General features: G+C 45.2%; 2 protein-coding genes across 7 annotated transcripts in view; both read left to right on the top strand.

The window, feature by feature from the left end:
- Positions 1-226: 226 nt before the first annotated feature.
- On the top strand, positions 227-4,941 carry decr2 (2,4-dienoyl CoA reductase 2, peroxisomal). 5 transcript variants are annotated; one of them, XM_047031947.1, is made up of 10 exons: positions 227-375; positions 617-719; positions 900-968; positions 1,578-1,629; positions 1,710-1,845; positions 2,184-2,308; positions 2,463-2,556; positions 2,656-2,760; positions 3,099-3,287; positions 4,128-4,941. In XM_047031947.1, the coding sequence occupies exons 1-10, from the start codon at positions 276-278 to the stop codon at positions 4,160-4,162; spliced, it is 1,008 nt and encodes a 335-aa protein (XP_046887903.1). In that variant the 5' UTR covers positions 227-275; the 3' UTR covers positions 4,163-4,941. The 5 variants fall into 5 exon arrangements, with proteins under 5 accessions (XP_046887903.1, XP_046887905.1, XP_046887906.1 ...); XM_047031949.1 differs by having other exon boundaries at positions 620-719; XM_047031950.1 differs by having other exon boundaries at positions 228-375; positions 600-719.
- A 260-nt stretch (positions 4,942-5,201) lies between these two features.
- rab11fip3 (RAB11 family interacting protein 3 (class II)) overlaps positions 5,202-18,350 on the top strand; it is a 32,070-nt gene continuing 18,921 nt past the window's right edge. For both annotated transcript variants that reach the window (XM_047031940.1, XM_047031941.1), the window contains exons 1-3: positions 5,202-8,063; positions 14,364-14,457; positions 17,509-17,585. In XM_047031940.1, the coding sequence (XP_046887896.1) occupies positions 6,426-8,063; positions 14,364-14,457; positions 17,509-17,585 (1,809 nt within the window). In that variant the 5' untranslated portion in view covers positions 5,202-6,425. The remainder of the gene's footprint in view (positions 8,064-14,363; positions 14,458-17,508; positions 17,586-18,350) is intronic.

Consider the following 18,350-nt stretch of genomic DNA (forward strand, 5'->3'; position numbering starts at 1 on the left):
ACAGCCAAATTTTTTCTTTTTGAGATTTGAATAGGAAAGAGGTGTCAATAGACTTTGATATTCACGGTATGTTCAGTTTACCCTCCGAACTGTCGTTTTTCAACAATGACAAGGTAAAATCGTTTTTGCAGTCAATTGCCCCTTTAAGCATGTTCCGATTCTGAACCCGAACCTGTCAAAACTGTGTCGATTTGTGCTCTTGAACATGCAACTTCGCTGACTACATTGCCCACAATGCACCCATTACAAAATGGTCCAAAGTGTATTGTATTTTGATGTTCAGGGGGCATATTTGCTTGGCATTTTTCTGCTTTTGTGAAGTCTTCAGTCGTGTTTTGCCAGGCGTTTTGGATAAAGGTAGCACAGTTTGTCTTGGTGAGTTTGTAGTGCAACGACATTGTTTTAACTGTACGCCTTGGTAGTGACTGCTTTTTGAGGCAAAGAAACAGCGACGTAGGCGTTAGTCCAATCGTTAAGTTGGATAACTTATGGTCGATACTTTTTATGTTTCACGACTGTATGTGGGCGTACGTAGGGGTGTCACCTACAACAATTTGCAATGCGAATTATGCTCATGAATGTGTTTTAATTTGTTTCAGTTGGTTTTGCCTGTCAGTAGGTATGGCACAGCCGCAAAGAGTGGGGGACTTGCCCGAGGATGTCGACACAGATGACTGCATGACTTCATACACACACATCTACAGTCCTGATCTACTCAAGTAAGTGTCTGTGGCTAAAAACACAGCAGTGTATCTTAGCAGAGGATGTTGTTTGATATGCCATATGAAAGTTTGAAATGAAACGTTATGGTAGCCTACTGCTCGTTACAGAACCTTACGTAAGAAGCAGAGGTGACAGGACGAGATTTATGCAAAGTTTATGCGTATTTTTTCATTCAGAGACCAAGTGGCCTTCATAACGGGTGGAGGGTCTGGAATTGGCCTCCGCATAGCTGAAATTTTAATGAGGTACCTTCACAGGTCATACTCCTCGTGCCTCATCATTAAGTGAACTGTACTTTAACCCCAGGTATTATCAGAACTTTGGTCTTTGTCTTCACAACTCTAACCCTGTTCAAAGCTTATCACTTATGAGGAAACGCATTCACACGTGAAATGTTTACACACATTCATACTACTGAACATTTACACATACCATTAGTTTTTTTCACACCTGAAGTGAAAGGAGAGGAGAGGGGAAAGGAGAACCAGAAGCCTAAAGCAGAATACACTATAGAGCAGAGGTCCCCAAACCTTTCTCTACGAGGGCCAGATCATTTTTCCTTTCTTTAATGTGGGGCCGGGTCGTTCTGTAACAGAAAATTACATGGTCTGGAGTGACTACCAGTATTATTGTGGAGATTTTATTATGATTTTAAGTGTATTTATTATGCTAGATTTGTTTATTATTTTGTTATGCATCGTACATATGTAATACTTCCCAGGCCTTTCAACTTTTAGTTATTTCCCATCCATCTTGTAGCTACAGTATTTTATCACGAAAGGTGCCTTACCCCTCCTCTTCTTCTCTATGCCTGTACGTTTAATGTTTCACCTGAATACTTAAATCTCTTTCAGACACGGATGTGACACCGTTATTGCCAGCAGAAACCAGGATAAGCTAAGAGAGGTAGCCTAAGATTGACAGTTACAGTTAACGGAGATAAAAATGTTCTTACTAAAAGTACAAATGATGATTTTTTCTTCCAGGCTGCTAATAAGCTGACTGCAGCCACTGGTCGTCGTTGCCTCCCCCTGTGCATTGACGTGCGTCAGCCTGAGACGATCGGAGCTGCCGTGGACGACACACTGAAGGAGCTGGGACGTATCGACATCCTCATTAACAGTCCGTGGTAGTAGTTCTCCGGTTGAATGATTAACTTTTCGCGAGTTACATCTGTGTGTATCTTCAGAGACCATGCACATAATCTCCTCCAGCTTTTATGTCATGTTGTGATCATGCGGAGATACAGATTCTTCTTGCACAATAAGAACAAGGAATATCTCTTTCCTTTTAGATTTTACTTGATGTATTTATTAGGTCACATTTCAATGCACATTTTAGCTTACATATTCCATCATCTCAATGCAACACGTCTTTAAATGTCAAATTAGGTACAAATGTACATATTTACCACACACTGTCATCTGAATTTGAGACACCTGATTTGTTTTGTTTTTCAGATGCTGCTGGAAACTTCCTTTGTCCAGCAACGTCCTTGTCCTTCAATGCCTTTAAAACAGTGATGGAGATCGACACCATGGGCACGTTCAACACCAGCAAGGTGGTCTATGAGAAGTGGTTGAAGGTACTGACCTCTACCAGCCTCCAACAATCTGAAAATAAAAAAATTACACTTAAGGTCTTTGTGTAAATAAAATCTAACTGGTAAATAATCTAGTACGGGTAAAGCATAGGTTAATATAAAGATACAAGACGATTTGTGATTTGTTTGTGTTCAGGATCATGGAGGTTCTATAGTGAACATCTCTGCAACCCTTGGCTACAGAGGCCAAGGACTCCAGGTTCATGCTGGGTCAGCCAAGGCTGCCAACGGTACGAAAAGTTCATCACAATGAATAATTCCCTATTCTGACTTTTTTTTGCAACTTATTCTTTGACTTTGACTTTTCCTATCTCCCATCTGACCCCCAGATGCCATGACCAAGCATCTGGCTGTGGAGTGGGGGCCCAGTGGGGTCCGGGTCAACACCCTGGCTCCTGGCCCGATCTCTGGGACTGAGGGGTTCCGTAGGCTGGGTGAGTTGCTTCAGAACTTCAAAAATATATTTCTGTGTGTGTGTGGGGAGAGGGGGGATCGCGATCTCTTCATGGGGCCCAAAATAGTTATCAGCACCCATGTTCAGGTAAGTCAGGTGGCTGAGCGGTTAGGGAATCGGGCTAGTAATCAGAAGGTTGCTGGTTCGATTCCCTGGCCGTGCAAAATGACGTTGTGTCCTTGGGCAAGGCACTTCACCCTACTTGCCTCGGGGTGGAATGTCCCTGTACTTACTGTAAGTCGCTCTGGATAAGAGCGTCTGCTAAATGACTAAATGTAAACGTAAAATGTTCTCACCCCTCTGTCTCCCTGTTCCTAGGTGGTCCCAGAGGGGAGACTTCCGGAGCCTTCCAGTCCATCCCTCTGCAGCGGGCGGGGAACAAGACGGAGATGGCCCACAGCGTGCTGTTCCTGGCCAGCCGTGCATCCTCCTACGTGACGGGCGCCATCTTGGTGGCGGACGGTGGCAGCTGGTTGACTTCTGCCAATGACGTGTCCATGCTGCTGGGTATAGCCTCCTCTCAAACTGCTAAACTGTGACACGGCCCCTCTCCTCCGTCACCCAGGTTTGTAGGACGGGAGAGGAGACGGAGCTGTAGGGAGGAGGAGACGGAGCTGTAGGGAGGAGGAGACGGAGCTGTAGGGAGGAGGAGATGGGAGCTGTAGGGAGGAGGAGATGGGAGCTGTAGGGAGGAGGAGATGGGAGCTGTAGGGAGGATGAGACAAGGAGGGGGGGAGGAGGAGATGGGAGCTGTAGGGAGGAGGAGACGAAGCTGTAGGGAGGAGGAGACAAGGAGGGGGGGAGGAGGAGATGGGAGCTGTAGGGAGGAGGAGACGGAGCTGTAGGGAGGAGGAGATGGGAGCTGTAGGGAGGATGAGACAAGGAGGGGGGGAGGAGGAGATGGGAGCTGTAGGGAGGAGGAGACGGAGCTGTAGGGAGGAGGAGACAAGGAGGGGGGGAGGAGGAGATGGGAGCTGTAGGGAGGAGGAGACGGAGCTGTAGGGAGGAGGAGACGGAGCTGTAGGGAGGAGGAGACGGAGCTGTAGGGAGGAGGAGACAAGGAGGGGGGGGGGGGGAGAAAAGGAGGGGGGGCAAAATGTGTGGTCCTGGGACCGTGGTGTGGAAGATATCTCCACTATCTAATTAGTGGGGCATTCATGTTTAATATAAAAAGCTACTTTTTCTGGAGCAGTGGCATAGTTTGCTTTTTTTGCGGTCTCAGTTATATTTGGCTGGCTTGCGTTCTATTTTCTCTCTTTCTGAAGTGAGGGTTTCGGGACACAATAGAGAGGAGGGTTGTTAAACAATGCTGACTGATGAACATGATAATTCTTCTTTTGTTTTCAGGTCACTGGTCATCAGAAATGAAAAGGAACAAGTGAATGGTGAAGATGGCCAAAACTCCAACTGCCTTGATGTGCCATTTTGTTTAGTGTTACCCAAAGCTGCCTATACAGTTTTTCTGTGATCCCCGAGCTCATGGTGCTAATGATAATCAAAGACAAACACTGACTTAGTCAAGAAAATGTAGAAAAAAGGGACCAAATACTATTTGAAGTCTAAGGATGAATAACTCAACTTGACAAATCATTAACTTCAATAAATAATTAAGAGTTGTTGATCATATATTGAATATCAATGTAAAGCACCAACATTTACATCAAGCATTGTCACTGTCCTAATGCTTCCTGTTCATATTTGTAGAATGACAAAAACTAAACTGTCTGATGGGTTTCTGAAGGCAGATGTGTGCATGTACTTTTCTTAATTAAGCTTGTGTAAGCCCTTTTTTCCACACAGTTTTCATCACAAGCCAGAGTGCAGGGGTGTGTGAAGACAGGGCTAACATACCCCAGTAGTCCAAAGTTATTTTAATTAGTCTACATTTCCCTAGGTCCAGCGGAGAGCACAGAACAACATTTGTAGATTGATATCTATGTGACCTACTTGAAAGATGTAGTAGGATGAATACCGACCGAGAGCGACTGATCAGATTTGAGAACGTTTTTTCCCCTCTTGACATGACAAATAATCATGAATCTATTGAAACGGCCGGATGAGGGCGCTGATGTATCATGCGGCACAATTTGATGATGCAGTTGGCACATAATTACAATTTAGTTTGAATAATATGTTTGGGATTTTTTATAAACAGCTGTAATTATAATCGCTTATGGCCTTTGTATTTTTTTTTATCGTATTACCTCTAGGCGAAATCTGACTATAAATACACCACTTGGACACCATGGATGGACATCACATTTGGCGTTGCATCATGCATTCACGAATGCAATTTATTTCTGACTATTGGTAAACTGTTCAATAAGTAGGATGTTTATTTGGCATTTTATACCCCCGTTTAGGAGACTGCGGTTCATTCTTTACGCGTGCGTGAAACGTCAACAGTGTATGCGGCTGAGGAGGAGCGGAGGATAGGGACATCGTTGCTGATGCTGATGATGCGAGTGCGTTTGGCCTCGGTGTAACCTCGGTGTATTTAAATGGACTTTTGAACATTTTTGTATCGCTGTTTGAGTATTTAAGTGCCAGCATATATTGTTGTTACTGCTGTAGTATGTCAGAGATAATTTGGCATCTCGATTTTTTGGACGAGCGAACGTTGTTATTCCTCTCTTCCTGACTGACACAGGTGGAAGGTTCTTGCTTGGAATATCTTCTATGATTCGGGAGGAAAAATCTTGGCTGGCAAATTCAAGAACAAAATCGTAGTTTATAGCGTCAACCTCAAACATCATTGAGGACAGGGGGATCATTTTGAAGAGGAGGAATCGGCGGACCAGTCAGTCTTTTTTGAGCTAACTAGCTAACTGATAGGACTAAAAGAGGCAGATACAGACGAGTCGGCCAGTTAGCTCGTTAGCCAACAAGCGAGCTAGCTTAGCCATCTAGTTTAGCGACTGCGCCGCAGCTTCAAACAGGATGCTCTGAATTTAAAAACATCTGTACTAGTCGGTATTTTAACTTGAATGGCTGCATAAACCGTACAGAAATTGAATTTTGTTAGCGATAAGGAAAGGTTGAATGTGCACTTGATAGCATCAGTAATTAGCCAGCTGGAGAGTGGTCGGATTTTGCCGGATTTGCCAGGTTCAAGTAGCTAGCTCGTTTGACTTAATTGACATTTTTCTTAATCTGCTTTAGCGATGTGATATGGCAATACACGGTGATTACTGAGCTAGATCTACCGATGATACAATCTTGACCTGTTTGTCTAGCAAGGTGATGCACCCGTACAACAATATGCCTTTTAAACTGAGACATAGACACAACCTGTGACAAGCTATTGCCCCAGCAACATTGATTACAATGTCAAATTTTATGTACTCTTTGTTAACTATCAGCAAAGTATGTTTATGCAGTCAAATGAATTAGGATGACGTTCATAGGTTTTGCATGTCACGCCTAGCACATCTAGTTGAAACAAACTTAGGATCGATTCTGTCAGTTTGAGATAGGTGTCTATGGGTTCACTACACTGACAACTACCCTTGGATCCTTGTTCGTGACGTCCAGCGCCATGTGTGGCATTATGACGGTAATTCGTGTGAGGAAAATTTGGACATTGACTGTCAAATAATACAGACAGCTTTTTTTCCCTCACTTGCTCAGGAAGAATTTGCCTAAATGGAACAGACTTTTATGTCAAGCCCTTTGGGGCATTCGGAGTGGGAGTCCGAACATAAACTTTCCCATGGGTTTCTCCTTAGTTCAGAGAAAGGACCTGTTTTGCCTCAGAAACAAAATAGCCAGACAGGTTTGGATTTTCAAAGAGATGACCAGAATATCTCTTTAAGCCTTGAGGAAATTTTCCACGAAAATGCCTTAAATCTTGACAGCCTTTTCAGGGGCTCTAGTTATACAGGAGAGCCAATTTTGCAAAGGGAGGCAGAACAATCAAATCATTTCGAAGGTGATCATAAGATTACCACTCAAGGGATATTGGCTCTTACGGACAAAACCGAAGGACAAGGGGGTAGCAGTGATGGTTGTTTCTCAGATCCCTTTTCACTTTCCAACACCACTGACTGGCTCGGGGACAACTTTCCTGGTGAGGAGGCACCTAGGAATGACCCTGAATCTGCCAGCAGTCTTGACCAGCTGACAACCATCCTTGACTGTCCCTCCCCCCAAAAGGTTCCTGATAGAACTCTAGATACCAACACAGAGTCTTTGTTGGTTGATCTACTCTCTGAACCCTGCCCCAGCCCTCTTCCTGTTGAGGCAGACCCACAGGGTGTCAGTCGGGAGCTGTTACTCCCATCACTGGACGATGACAGAGGCCTCCCTCCCTCGCTGGGCGGAGAGATTGTGTCGTCCTTGTCACCTGAAACTGGGAACAAAGGTTTATTTCAAGAACCCGTGACTGATCTAGTCACAGTCGGTAACACTAGCCCTGAAGGTTTACCTGAGAGTTGCCTCTCACACGACGCTGACCCTGCGAATGGCCACAGGGAACCGAGGGAGGCCCTGGAAGGACCCTTGCCGTTGCTGGATTCTGCGGTGCCTGAAGGGGACCACAGCCTCAGCCTGTGTCCTGTCAGTTTAACCTCCCTCACCAGTACAGGTGCCCCTTCAGATTCACATGCAGAGAACCCGGAGCAGGAGCCCACGTTGGCTTCTCCTGTTTTGACCGTGTCCTCGGGGCACCTAGGTGAAGGGGACTCGCCACAAAGCAGTGTCCTATTGACTAAAAGTGCTCCTCGAGGGTCTCTCTCTGATGGAGACGCTTTGGGTTTGGCTGACTTGCCCAGGGACAGCAGCCCTGAGCATGCCTGCCAGGATTTGATGGACAATTTTCTCTGCAATGTCAAACATGAGGAAGATGAGGAAATGGCTTTGGATCACAGCTTGAACGCAGATGAGCTGCACGATAAGGAAATGGTAGACCTGAAAATACTCAAGGGTGTACAGGAGGGGAACGTTTACGCTTCCCAAACGGAACAGGACGATAGGGACAGATCGACGGGCTCGGACCAGGTCAGACACCAGGATTGTCACAAAACGGATGCCTTTGGTTTTCCAGACCAGGAGTTGACAGAACTTTCTCCTGAGGCTGGATGGACTAGTGAACAAACATTGGAGACCCACTCTCTCTCTGAGATGGTGGTGTCTGACTCCATGGCTGGGGTTCCCATAATGAACCAGAGGGAGGAAGACCAGTCCCCTCTAAAAGCTGTGTTCGACGCCCTGGATCAGGATGGAGATGGATTTGTCAGAATTGAGGAGTTTCTGGAATTTGCTGCAGCCTATGGGGCAGATCAGGTGAGATTCCACACATTCTCAGACCCGTTTTGGCCTTTTAACCTTTCAGTGGATGATGCAGTATGAGGTCATGGGGGTTTAGTATCGTGAAAAGGTTATTGTATGCTTGTTAAGATCCTAAGAGGCTAGTTTTTTTTGCGTGAATGGTTTACTATTGATTTTCCACTTTACTTCAGAGAGCTTCCTGTAAAAGCTCGGTTAATTCCATCAACTGAAATCTATCCCTTCTGATGTTAGTGGTACCAGATTCTGAAAGCCCTCAGGGATTTGTTTTTGGAGCTAGTAAATAGGAGGATTGTATAAAAACCTAAGCAGAGCAGGTAAGCTAATGGGTCTTGATGGGTTGGAAATTCTCTCTAAAAATCATTACTGTAATAGGCAAGTCAAAATGGTAGAAAAATACTGTGAGAATGTTGAAGTAAAAAGTGTCCTATTTAGGCTAGCCCAGTACTGATCCACTCAGAAACAATTTGAAACTGTTATGTGTTCACTTTTGTGTCACTTATGTGTTCAATTTCCCATGTGAGCATGGGGATGGTTGCAGCTTTGTTACTCTGAAACACAATAGAACTTGGGTAACTTGAGCATTTATACCTACGGTTTACGATACTGAAGAACCACTGGCCATTTTGTTATTTGAATCCACAGTCAGTGCATACTAGTGTACAGTTTGACTTTTTGATGAGCAATATTTAGGCTGAATTAGGTTTCAAAACATTTAGCCTAAACATTAGGCCATCTGTAAGATTTGTACTTTAATCATTGTCTAACTTTGTCTTGATACAACAACAATTTAAAACCAGAAGAATAGTCAATAGGTTTACCTAACCTACCAGTACCCTATAGTCAATATATAAAAATCTGTGCGGATTGATATTTAATCTCTGTTTGGAGTTTATTCAAAAATTGGGATTTGGGTCAAACAGTTTCGATCATGACGGAACATATTGACTGTAATGACTTGTGGCAGGGCTTGTGCCTTTTCATTATGTCAGTAATGACTAAACATGATGACTTGCTCTCCCATCTTACCTTACAGTTATTTAAGGGATTGAATCTCACACAAAGTGGATCCTTCCCAACCCCTGACCCACTCATGACTGCACAGCCCCCAAAACACACACAGCTCCAGGATTCCATCATTTCTGTGGTTTAGCTCAGGAGGTGAACGTCAAGCTGTGGGAAGTTGGAATGTGTCAAATGTTAGTTTGATTGGCATCCATCCCCTCTGAGGAAAAGGCCTTGCAGTAGTTTATTTGACACTGTGTTAGTGTGCAGACAGGGCTCTCCAATTCCTTGCTTTGTTTTGGTTTCCCGTAGTCCCTTAAAATGTTTTACGCTGCTTGATCCACCCAGCTTGATTCCTTTTCGAGGCCATTGGGGTCATTCTCAATCATAGTTTGAATAAAAGTACAGGGTTGGGCCTTGATGTGTTGGTTGTGGTATTTTGATACAAAAGCTCAGTACTTAAACAAAGACAAGGCTTTTAAATGACAGAAAGTGAAACGTTTCTCTTGGCCAACACATTTGTCTTTATGCTATCCCCAAAGGTCTGATAAGAGGGTCCACAAAATTAAACAAACATTCATTTGCAAATAGCAGCTAAAGGTTGGATGCAAATGTTGATGTAACTGGTACTACCAGCAGGCTTGCCCTCTGATAGAAGGACTTGCTGAAGGTCCTTTTCAGTTAATGAATGGATAAAATCAGTGTCATGTTGTTTCTGAACGAGGTAGGCCTAACCTTGAATGGCCCTTTAACGAGGGCCCACCTGTCTTTCAATGGACTTTGTTTAGACTTCCCTTTTTCTTCAAACCTCATGTTCTGAACACACCAGCACTACCATGACATCACGCCTCACACTCACTTAACTTTTCAAACCTCAACAGTCAACCAAACCCACACAGTGATTCCGTCACCAACTAGACCCGACGGTTTGCTTAAAAACATCTCTCACCAGTTTCCAGTGGGGTGAGATTAGCATGCTCTGTTGCTGGCTGACTAATCAACCCTCTAATCCCCCTCCCCCAGTTCAGAAAGCTTGTGTCGCCCCTGATCCTCCCCATGCCCCCCGGAGCCCTCTCTGGCTCCACAGGCAGACTGATTTGGTAGGATTAGGCTTAGAATGTGTTTTCCTGAGTAAGAAGGCCTGGTTTTGTGTGTGTGTGTGTGTCCCCCCCCCCCCCCCCCCAACCACCTGAAGTTGACCCGGTGCTTCTCACATGCCTGGAGAGGGGGTGTTACACTCGTCAGTGGCTGGAACACCTCCAAGTATATCTCCTCCATACTTTGTTTTTGGTGTGGGGAAGATAAAGGACCATCTAATAGCGTTGTCAATGCCTCACAGTAGAAAGCTAGCAATAATAAAGTGGTTGTCTGTGGTTTCTGCTGGTCTCATTACGTGGTATGGTGTAGTATTTGGATCCTTGTGGTTTCCCCTGTGTCTTTTGTTTCTCTGTGATTTGCTTTGGACGGCTAACTAGATCGAGCGGATGGATTACTCAGTGTGTCTCTCTTTGAGTGTTTGCTCAAATAGTGTCCGGTGTCCCAAGACAGCCAAAGGGCAAGTTTGCGCCTTACTGTGGCCAGCCAAGTTCATTTGCTTTGAGGATGTCTTGCCTTTTTGGAAGGAGAAAAAAAGATACATGGCTTATTAGACCTGTTTGCTTTTCATGAGGGGAAAAAAGTCCAACAGATTAGACAGATTTATTTTTAGAATGTGAAGAATGTTGCATAATAACCTTTGGGTAGATAGATTTGGTGTTGGTTGATTCAACCAGTCTTTGGTGGGTGTGGTTCCACACAGCCTCATCCGCCCATGTAGAGCCCAGATGAAACCTCTCTCTCACCCAGACAACTGCTTGAGGGGAAACATGAAGTCAATTTAAAGTAGGTTACGAATGTAGAAAAAGTAGAATGTGTGGTTCCGTATTGGTAATTTTGAGTTATGTTCAAATCCCTCTGAATAGTGTAGAATATTGTCACACTTACTCATAGGTTTCACAAAAAGGTTTCACATTACGGCCAAGCAACCATCATCATTTTGGTTGAGTAAATGTACCCACTACTTAGGGGCCACTTTCAGGCCTTCAACAGCAGTAAAACTAAAGATTTGAGTGAAAAACTCACAGGCCTATACCATTTTTTACTACTTGGCTTAGCCCTTTATGGTTAGGGTTAGCTATCTGCCCTTGTGGCTGTTTTATTCTCCCTGTAAGATTCGCAAATCATTTCATTACAGTGTGGTTAACACTGTTGACACGCCTAAGTCTTGTGTAAGCTTATGTTTTCTCCACAGCTGAGAAATTAATGAACCTAAAACCATACTTTGTCCCTACAAGCTAGGTTTAGGAAAGTCTCCTTTTGGTGGAGTTACATGGGTGTGTGTGTGGAGAGAAAATGATAACAGACTATTTGCATGAATGACCTGATATGTTTGCTGGTACCTCAGAATTCATGTTCAGAATGCAAATATCATTCCGGAAATTATCCAGGAAGAGGATCTGGGTACGCCAGGTGGGAGTGAGTTGTGATTAGGAGAAGGAAACACAGGCACATCAACAGGAACTACTTGCGAAAGGGGAATCTACCTAATGAATTCATGACCAGTGTCCAGTATTGAACCAAGGTCACAAGAGATAATACTAAACTTCCTAGTCTCCTTTTTGTTAAGTTTGGTCGGTACAAGTTAAATTCAACCGCAGTTAAATAGGGATCGATCAGGGATGCGAAGACGATCTTCCTATTGTTACTACAAATTCATCTCAGAGGCTTTAGGAGGGGGTAAACACGTCATGACCCCTAACTCAGCGTCTTCGTTAGCACGTTGACCGGGGTCAGGACTGCCCCCCGGAGAAGGGTCATCTAGAAGGGAGTATTGTGAAAAAAGCACTCACTGGGGTTCTGATCTTGATTCAACACAAAGCCCTGTCTTCTGCTCTGTGGCGGACAGCTCTTGTCCATTCACCCAACCCCTGCAGCCAGCCTGCCTCCCTCCCTGCAGCCAGCCTGCCTCCCTCCCTGCAGCCAGCCTGCCCTGCCCTGCCCCGCTTTTATGTACAGCCCCACTAATCCTCAATGGAATGTCCCCTGTGTAGTCTGAAATATCCCTTCTCTCCCTCTCGTTCTCTCTCTCTCCTCCCCCATCCCTCTCGGACATATTGCTGTTCACAAAAAGCTCTTGCATTATTAGACAATGATAGATATTCCTATCTACTGCTGATGAAGCGTCCATAATAGCATAATAACAACGTTGTAATGCACCGTCTTCTTGAAGTATGAACGGCCTTGTTGAAGTCATTATGGAACCACCCCCTCGTAGGGAAAATTGCCTCTCGCAGTCAGCATCCTCTGGGGTTGTGCACAACTGAGGTCTGTATGAGGGCGGTCAGGCATGCCCAAGCCCTGATTAGACTCACATGGAAGAACCCTAGAAAACCACCACCCCACCACTGCCCTGCAAAGCACTGAAAGGACGTTGCCATTAGGTTGTAGGAGGTTGGTGCTGTGATTGCGACCCCTGTTGTCCCAGTGCTCTTCATTGATGTTCTTGATGATGTCTGGGGAACTGTGTGGTGGTGGGGAGGGGTTTTCTCTGACGTAGAACTTTGAATGCTCAAGAAGGAATCTCCTTTCACACACTTGACTGTTACCTCTCTTGTGAGGCTGGAACAAAACTGTGTTTCCTGTGTGCACTGTACCGTGATGTCACGTTTTGAGGTGGATCGCAAAATGAAAGTTCCATCGTAGGCAGGCAGAGGAACTGATGAACCCACTGAACCCCCCCCACCCTCCACCCCAGTCTTCCATGACACTTAAATTCGATGAAAAATCCCAACCTCCTAAATTGGTGAAGATTTGCTTGGCAGGAGCTGACAACGGAACAGTTCGACGCCACATTCAGCCTCAACTCTTCTGTCAACATTTCAGTGGTAACCACAATCAGTGTCAAAACATTCAGCTGGGATCATTCACAGGGCAGAGAAAGCAGGCTTGGCTCGACACAGCCTCTGTAAGGTCTGACACCTTTCAGATCAGTCAGTTTCAGCAGATCTTTTCCAAACTGAGCAAATCAGAGCTTAACTTTGGTAAGCTGATCCGTTTGGTTGTGTGTGTAACCGATACAAAAGCACAGGCTAACAGGCAAGCCAATTCACTGCATGTAAGCTTATTGGCTTGTTTAACTGTATTCCCCCCCTTGTAATACTGTCTTTCCTTTGCCTTGTCTGACTTTCCCAAGCCCTCAGTTTGTGTTTTAGCCACTGAAACCCCATGCTAGATCAACTTCCCCCCCAGCTAATTGCAAATGATACAGGCTCAAAACGACAGTGTCCGTGAGAAGCGAAACGTTACGAAAACCCACATGTAGTCTCCTCTGTCATTTAAATAAGAAGCACATCTTATATTTTTGGAAAGATCGGTGCCGGTGGGCTCCCGAAGTAGGCTAGGTTAGTTCCTTGGAAACATAGTGCTATATCATTAGGCTAACTTTCATAAAGTAGCATTAGGCTCATTTTAATCCATTGTAGAAATGAGGTCATAAGTGTGATTTACTTTAGTAAAATTAGCCCATTCCCCAAGAAAAGAAGCCATTCCTTTGTTGATTTTCAAGCAGAGACAATGCTAGGTATTTACTGGAAAGTGTTGCTTGCCTTTTAACTGTGTTTTATTGGGGGCACATTACACAAAGCTTGCTTGGATACCACCTCTTGTTGCCAGGTTACTTAGTGAATGGATACTGGGACAGAACACAACTGATTGCATCTTGTCATTTGAGTGCTCCTGAAGGGGCATTGGATGAAGTTATTTTAGTTAATTTTTTTAAGGGTGCCAGCTTCAGACACTTCAATAGTGTGTGTGTGTGTTTTTACAATAGTGGGGTTGTCACAGGAAGTGGCTAGTTGTGTTGTGGGGGTTGGCGGAAAGTAAACTCCCAATGCAGTATCTTTATCTCCTTGTGAAAAGTCACGCTTCGACCTTTCAGAATGGTAGCTGACCTGCGTACCTTGTAAAAGAATTGTAAAATAAATGTTAACGTAGCCAGTGGTGGTCATGGTTCTGATCTTATGTCTCTTGCCGGATAAACAGCTGAATTGGCAGTTGAGTGGTAGTCAATTCCTACAAACTGAATCATGAGATTCCCTTTTACTTGCCCTCATAAATCCCTGTTACATCATATTCTTTAGGACAGAATGGAATCAAATTTATTGATGAAGCTCTCGGGCCAGAAAAAGCCTTATTTGGATTATGCGATTCTTTTTGATTGAGTTTTGAAGCGTTCCTAACTGTCGTCTCTTTCAGGTGAAAGATCTGACCAAGTTTCTGGACCCCAGCGGATTGGGGGTGATCAGCTTCGAGGACTTCCATCGTGGAGTCTCTGCCATCAGCAGTGGAGGTGAGCGTGAGGATCAACCCTACAGCTTCAGTCTTTCACTGACATTCTTCTAGTCATAATATTAATAATACATTTGATTATGTAACTTATTATTAAGTCAGGGCTTGTTTTTCCCTTTTTTTATATTTAGAAAAACTTAAAATATCTACATATAGTGTGCACATGTTTTGTTGTTTGAATAACTGTTTAAAAAACGCATAATTATGCTGATGATAGGAACTTGCGCTGGCTGGCAGTTGTAGGGCCCACCAGCCTTATCTGTCCCCGGATCTCCCCTGCGGCTGCAGGCTTTGTCCTGTTTACAGCATGTCTACATTCATCTCCAAACTGAGGTGACAAGAGGGTGCTAGGAGAAGAAAAGACTGACCTATTTTATTTGAGATTGCACTCAAAATATCGTTCTTCTTCTACGGAATGTTTTGCTCTCTTCTCCCTCCCACTGTCCCATTTTGGTGAGGTCTAAACAGTGGGAATGAAGGCATTAGCCTGTGGAAACAAAAGAAGCTATTTATCACACAGTCACACATCCTTGACTACCATGTCCTCAGGTTTCTCAGATTTGATCTCAGCCAGTTCTGGAAAAGGAGTGGAAACGTTACCTGAAAAAAAAAAAAAAAAAAAAAAAAGAATGACCAGAAACCTGTTTGTTTTTCTACGTCCTTCTTTCCTCATCCTACTCCACCTGTGGTAAACACCAGTGGTCACGAGCCAGTGAAAACCTGCCAGACTGAAAAAAACACTTGACTGTAAACCCGGCGACTAATTTATTACCGGCAGCCACAGTGTTCATGGTGCTGACTCTACCATCAGGGAACTTGGACTGAGTTGAGACGGAGACATCATAGGCACTGTGTGTTGACATCACCCCCTGCTTTGTTGACACACACTGCACATTGTTTGTTGACATCTTGCGCAACGTCCAACCAGCTGAGCCTCTTTCTGGTCGCTGGTCTGTCGAGTCCTACACTGGTGTTTCTGGGCTACACATCTCCAGTTACTCGGACCGTTAATAAGTTATGTGCTGGAAAACATGAGACCCATAGGCACATGCTAGGCTTGATTTCAGCGAGAAAGGGAGCAGAGAGAGAGAGAGATGGAGGGAGGCAAAGAGTCCTATTTGCCTAAATAATTCAGTGTCTTCTCTTTGCTGTGCCCCTTCTCTGGTTCTCTAGCTCAAGTTGATCTGTTTTTCCCGTCCATAAAAGTCGCCCCAAAACTTTTCATAAGCCTTCACATAACCTGACTGCCGGTAAGCCACAGGTCTGCCTATGTAGCCAAGCTAAGCACACTTCCTATTGTGTACCGACTACGCTATGACTCAACACTTTTTTTTCTCTCCCTAGAATAGGCCTGCGATGGCCTCATTTGTCATTGTCTCAGTCTATTATGTATAGCTAATGTATTTGTTTTAAATGAGAACGTATTAGCTGTACTATTTTGATTCAGACCTCTCCCTAATTCTGTTTTGCCGTTAGCCTGTGAAGATCAAACCATGAACTTACCAGACTTTTCGCACTATTCTGCCAGAATTCCCAATTTCTCTCTCTATCATTCATAACCTGGCTGTGTGCATAAAGATCCTGGTGGCTTTCAGCTTCACTAGTTCAGAGCCCACTTCTGCCCCCCCCCCCCCCCTTACTCCAGCATCAGCTACCTGCGTACAATATTAGGGTGTTTCTGTTTAAATAAAATACTTATGTAAATGTAGCCTTCCAGTTCCAACCTTTCCAGTTTCACTAACTCAAGTCAAAGGTCGCTGCCCTTAGGGAAGAGCAACCCTTTAGGGGATGGAAATGCCTTGCCCCCTGTGGCCCCTGCGGGCTGGGCCCCCGAGCCCCCTGGGGCCCCTGCAGACTGGGCCCCCGAGCCCCCTGGGGCCCCTGCAGACTGGGCCCCCGAGGCCCCCTGTGGCCCCTGCAGCCAGGCTGTAACCCCCCGAGGCCCGTCTACAAACTGAAAGCAGTTGATCAGAGTGGAAGAACAGGGAGAAGGGATGAAGGATGTTTCTCAGCAGTAGCGCTCCCTGAGATGGTACCAGGAGACTGCGGTGCTCTGACAGAATCACACGGAGAGGCTTCTCCCGTGAGCTCTGAGTTCAGTTCCGATTGAGACTTATTTCCCCCCCGACTGCACAGTAGTTTGCAACAGTCCTGCTGCAGCGGGGTTGAGCAAGAGCAGGGTACAACTTCCCCCGGGCCTGCCGGCAGCTGTCAGGAGAACTGCTTGTGTTCTTTTCTCTCAGCAGGGTGCGTTTTTTCCCAGCTCTGTTTACGAGCCCCTCCGGCCCCAGTGGTTGATGGGATGCTTTAGCACCGTATCAGGTTCCACTGTTTGTCTGCAGGTGCTTTCAGCCAAAAAGAGTTTTATTCACAAATCTGATTTTAAAAACGGGAGACGTGTCTCGTGTCATTTGTTCTTTTTACGGTTTCATTTAGCCCGTTTTTAAGTCACACCGCACGCTCCACAAAGCTACTGTGCGTGGACGTGTCGTGTTGATTTGTTGTTTTCTCTGCAACCGTAGAGAGAGAAACGGGTAGGGAGGATGCAGTCCTGCTGTAAACACACATACAGATGGAAGTATCTGGAAGGAATTGAGGGCCGTTTAATTCGAGAGACAAATGAAGCAAACCAGAGTATTTCACCGTATTTTACAGTGTTTCACCTTATCTGACAGTATTCCCATGTAGTATTTGACCCAGCTGGTGTGACTGGAGCACATTTAACCAAACAACTGCAGTGTTGTATGTTGATGCAAGGCTTCACTACTTCTCTGTGGGCCTAACTGGCCTACAGCTCTGACTCCGCTATGCTTCTCACGTTGACCTACAGCGCTCAAATCCAAGGACCACAAACATGTTCAATATTTGAATCCTGTCTAAGCTGTGTCCTTAACGGTATCAGGTTAATGACGTCCTTTTCCCAATGTCCTCCGCCGTATCTTGGCAGCTGTTTGTTTTTCCGTGTGTTTGAACAGCCTACCGGACGCTGCACATGTTTCCAGTGAGTGTTTGAGCGCCGTTTGCTGACCTTGTGGTTGTGTGACCCCTGCAGGTCCAGAGCCACACCTCTATGACGTGCACTTCAGTCCGGGGGACTCTGCGGGAGGTTGTCAGGAGGAGTACGACGAGGTGAGCACCAGGAAGGGCCTTCACATGCACGCTTCAACCACAACTCATTCACGGCTTACGTCGTCACTAGTCTGTTTAGATGCGTCTGCGATGCGCCAGATCACACCCTAAACACAGATGATTTACAGAACTATGGGGAATTCCTCTGGGTAAAAGGTTCCTGATAAAATTGTGTACATTCTGAAAGCTGCTGTTTGGAACCGCGTGCTGTTCTGTCTGACCTAAATAAGGGTTCTGTTCAGAATCAAATTTCAGTCTCACATCTTGTACGACGTAATCTTGCCAGTTACAGCCAAATCCCATTACAACGATTACCTCAAGAGTAATGCGCCTCAGTATATAACAGGGTATGTCAAAGCGGCTGACCTCACACGGTGGTTGACTATGAAGGAACAGGCCTTACTTTGAGTGAGTTCTAAGGTCTGTGTGGTGGGGTGAGGGTTCCTCTCTGCCCTGATGTGCTGTGGGGCCCACACATGGCAGGATCCAGCTCCCAGACTGACCTCGCTCTGCACCCTCACATCCCACAGTCATTCACAGAAGGGCCAGCGAAGCTGTGATTACCAGTGCTTGCATGTCCCACTTGCTGAACACTAGGGTTTGGCACAGTCCCCTTAAAATCTGGCTGAATTTTCACATTTTAACTTCCTTCTCTTATGCAGGAATATCGAATGGCTGGAATGTGGTCGTTTTTTTTTTCACGCATTCTGTTTTTTCAGCTGTGGTTAGAATTCCTGGAATTACTGGCTTCTATTGTGCACAGGC

Source organism: Hypomesus transpacificus, chromosome 13, assembly GCF_021917145.1.
Source record: "Hypomesus transpacificus isolate Combined female chromosome 13, fHypTra1, whole genome shotgun sequence".
NCBI classification, from domain to species: Eukaryota; Metazoa; Chordata; class Actinopteri; order Osmeriformes; family Osmeridae; genus Hypomesus; species Hypomesus transpacificus.

What these genes read in the sequence shown, in the direction of transcription:
- decr2 (XM_047031947.1), top strand. Translation starts at nt 276, where the DNA reads ATGTTCAGGGGGCATATTTGCTTGGCATTTTTCTGCTTTTGTGAAGTC. An exon ending in AGGTAGCACAGTTTGTCTTG is followed by an intron (nt 376 to 616) that starts GTGAGTTTGTAG and finishes TTTGCCTGTCAG; the next exon opens with TAGGTATGGCACAGCCGCAA. An exon ending in TACAGTCCTGATCTACTCAA is followed by an intron (nt 720 to 899) that starts GTAAGTGTCTGT and finishes TTTTTCATTCAG; the next exon opens with AGACCAAGTGGCCTTCATAA.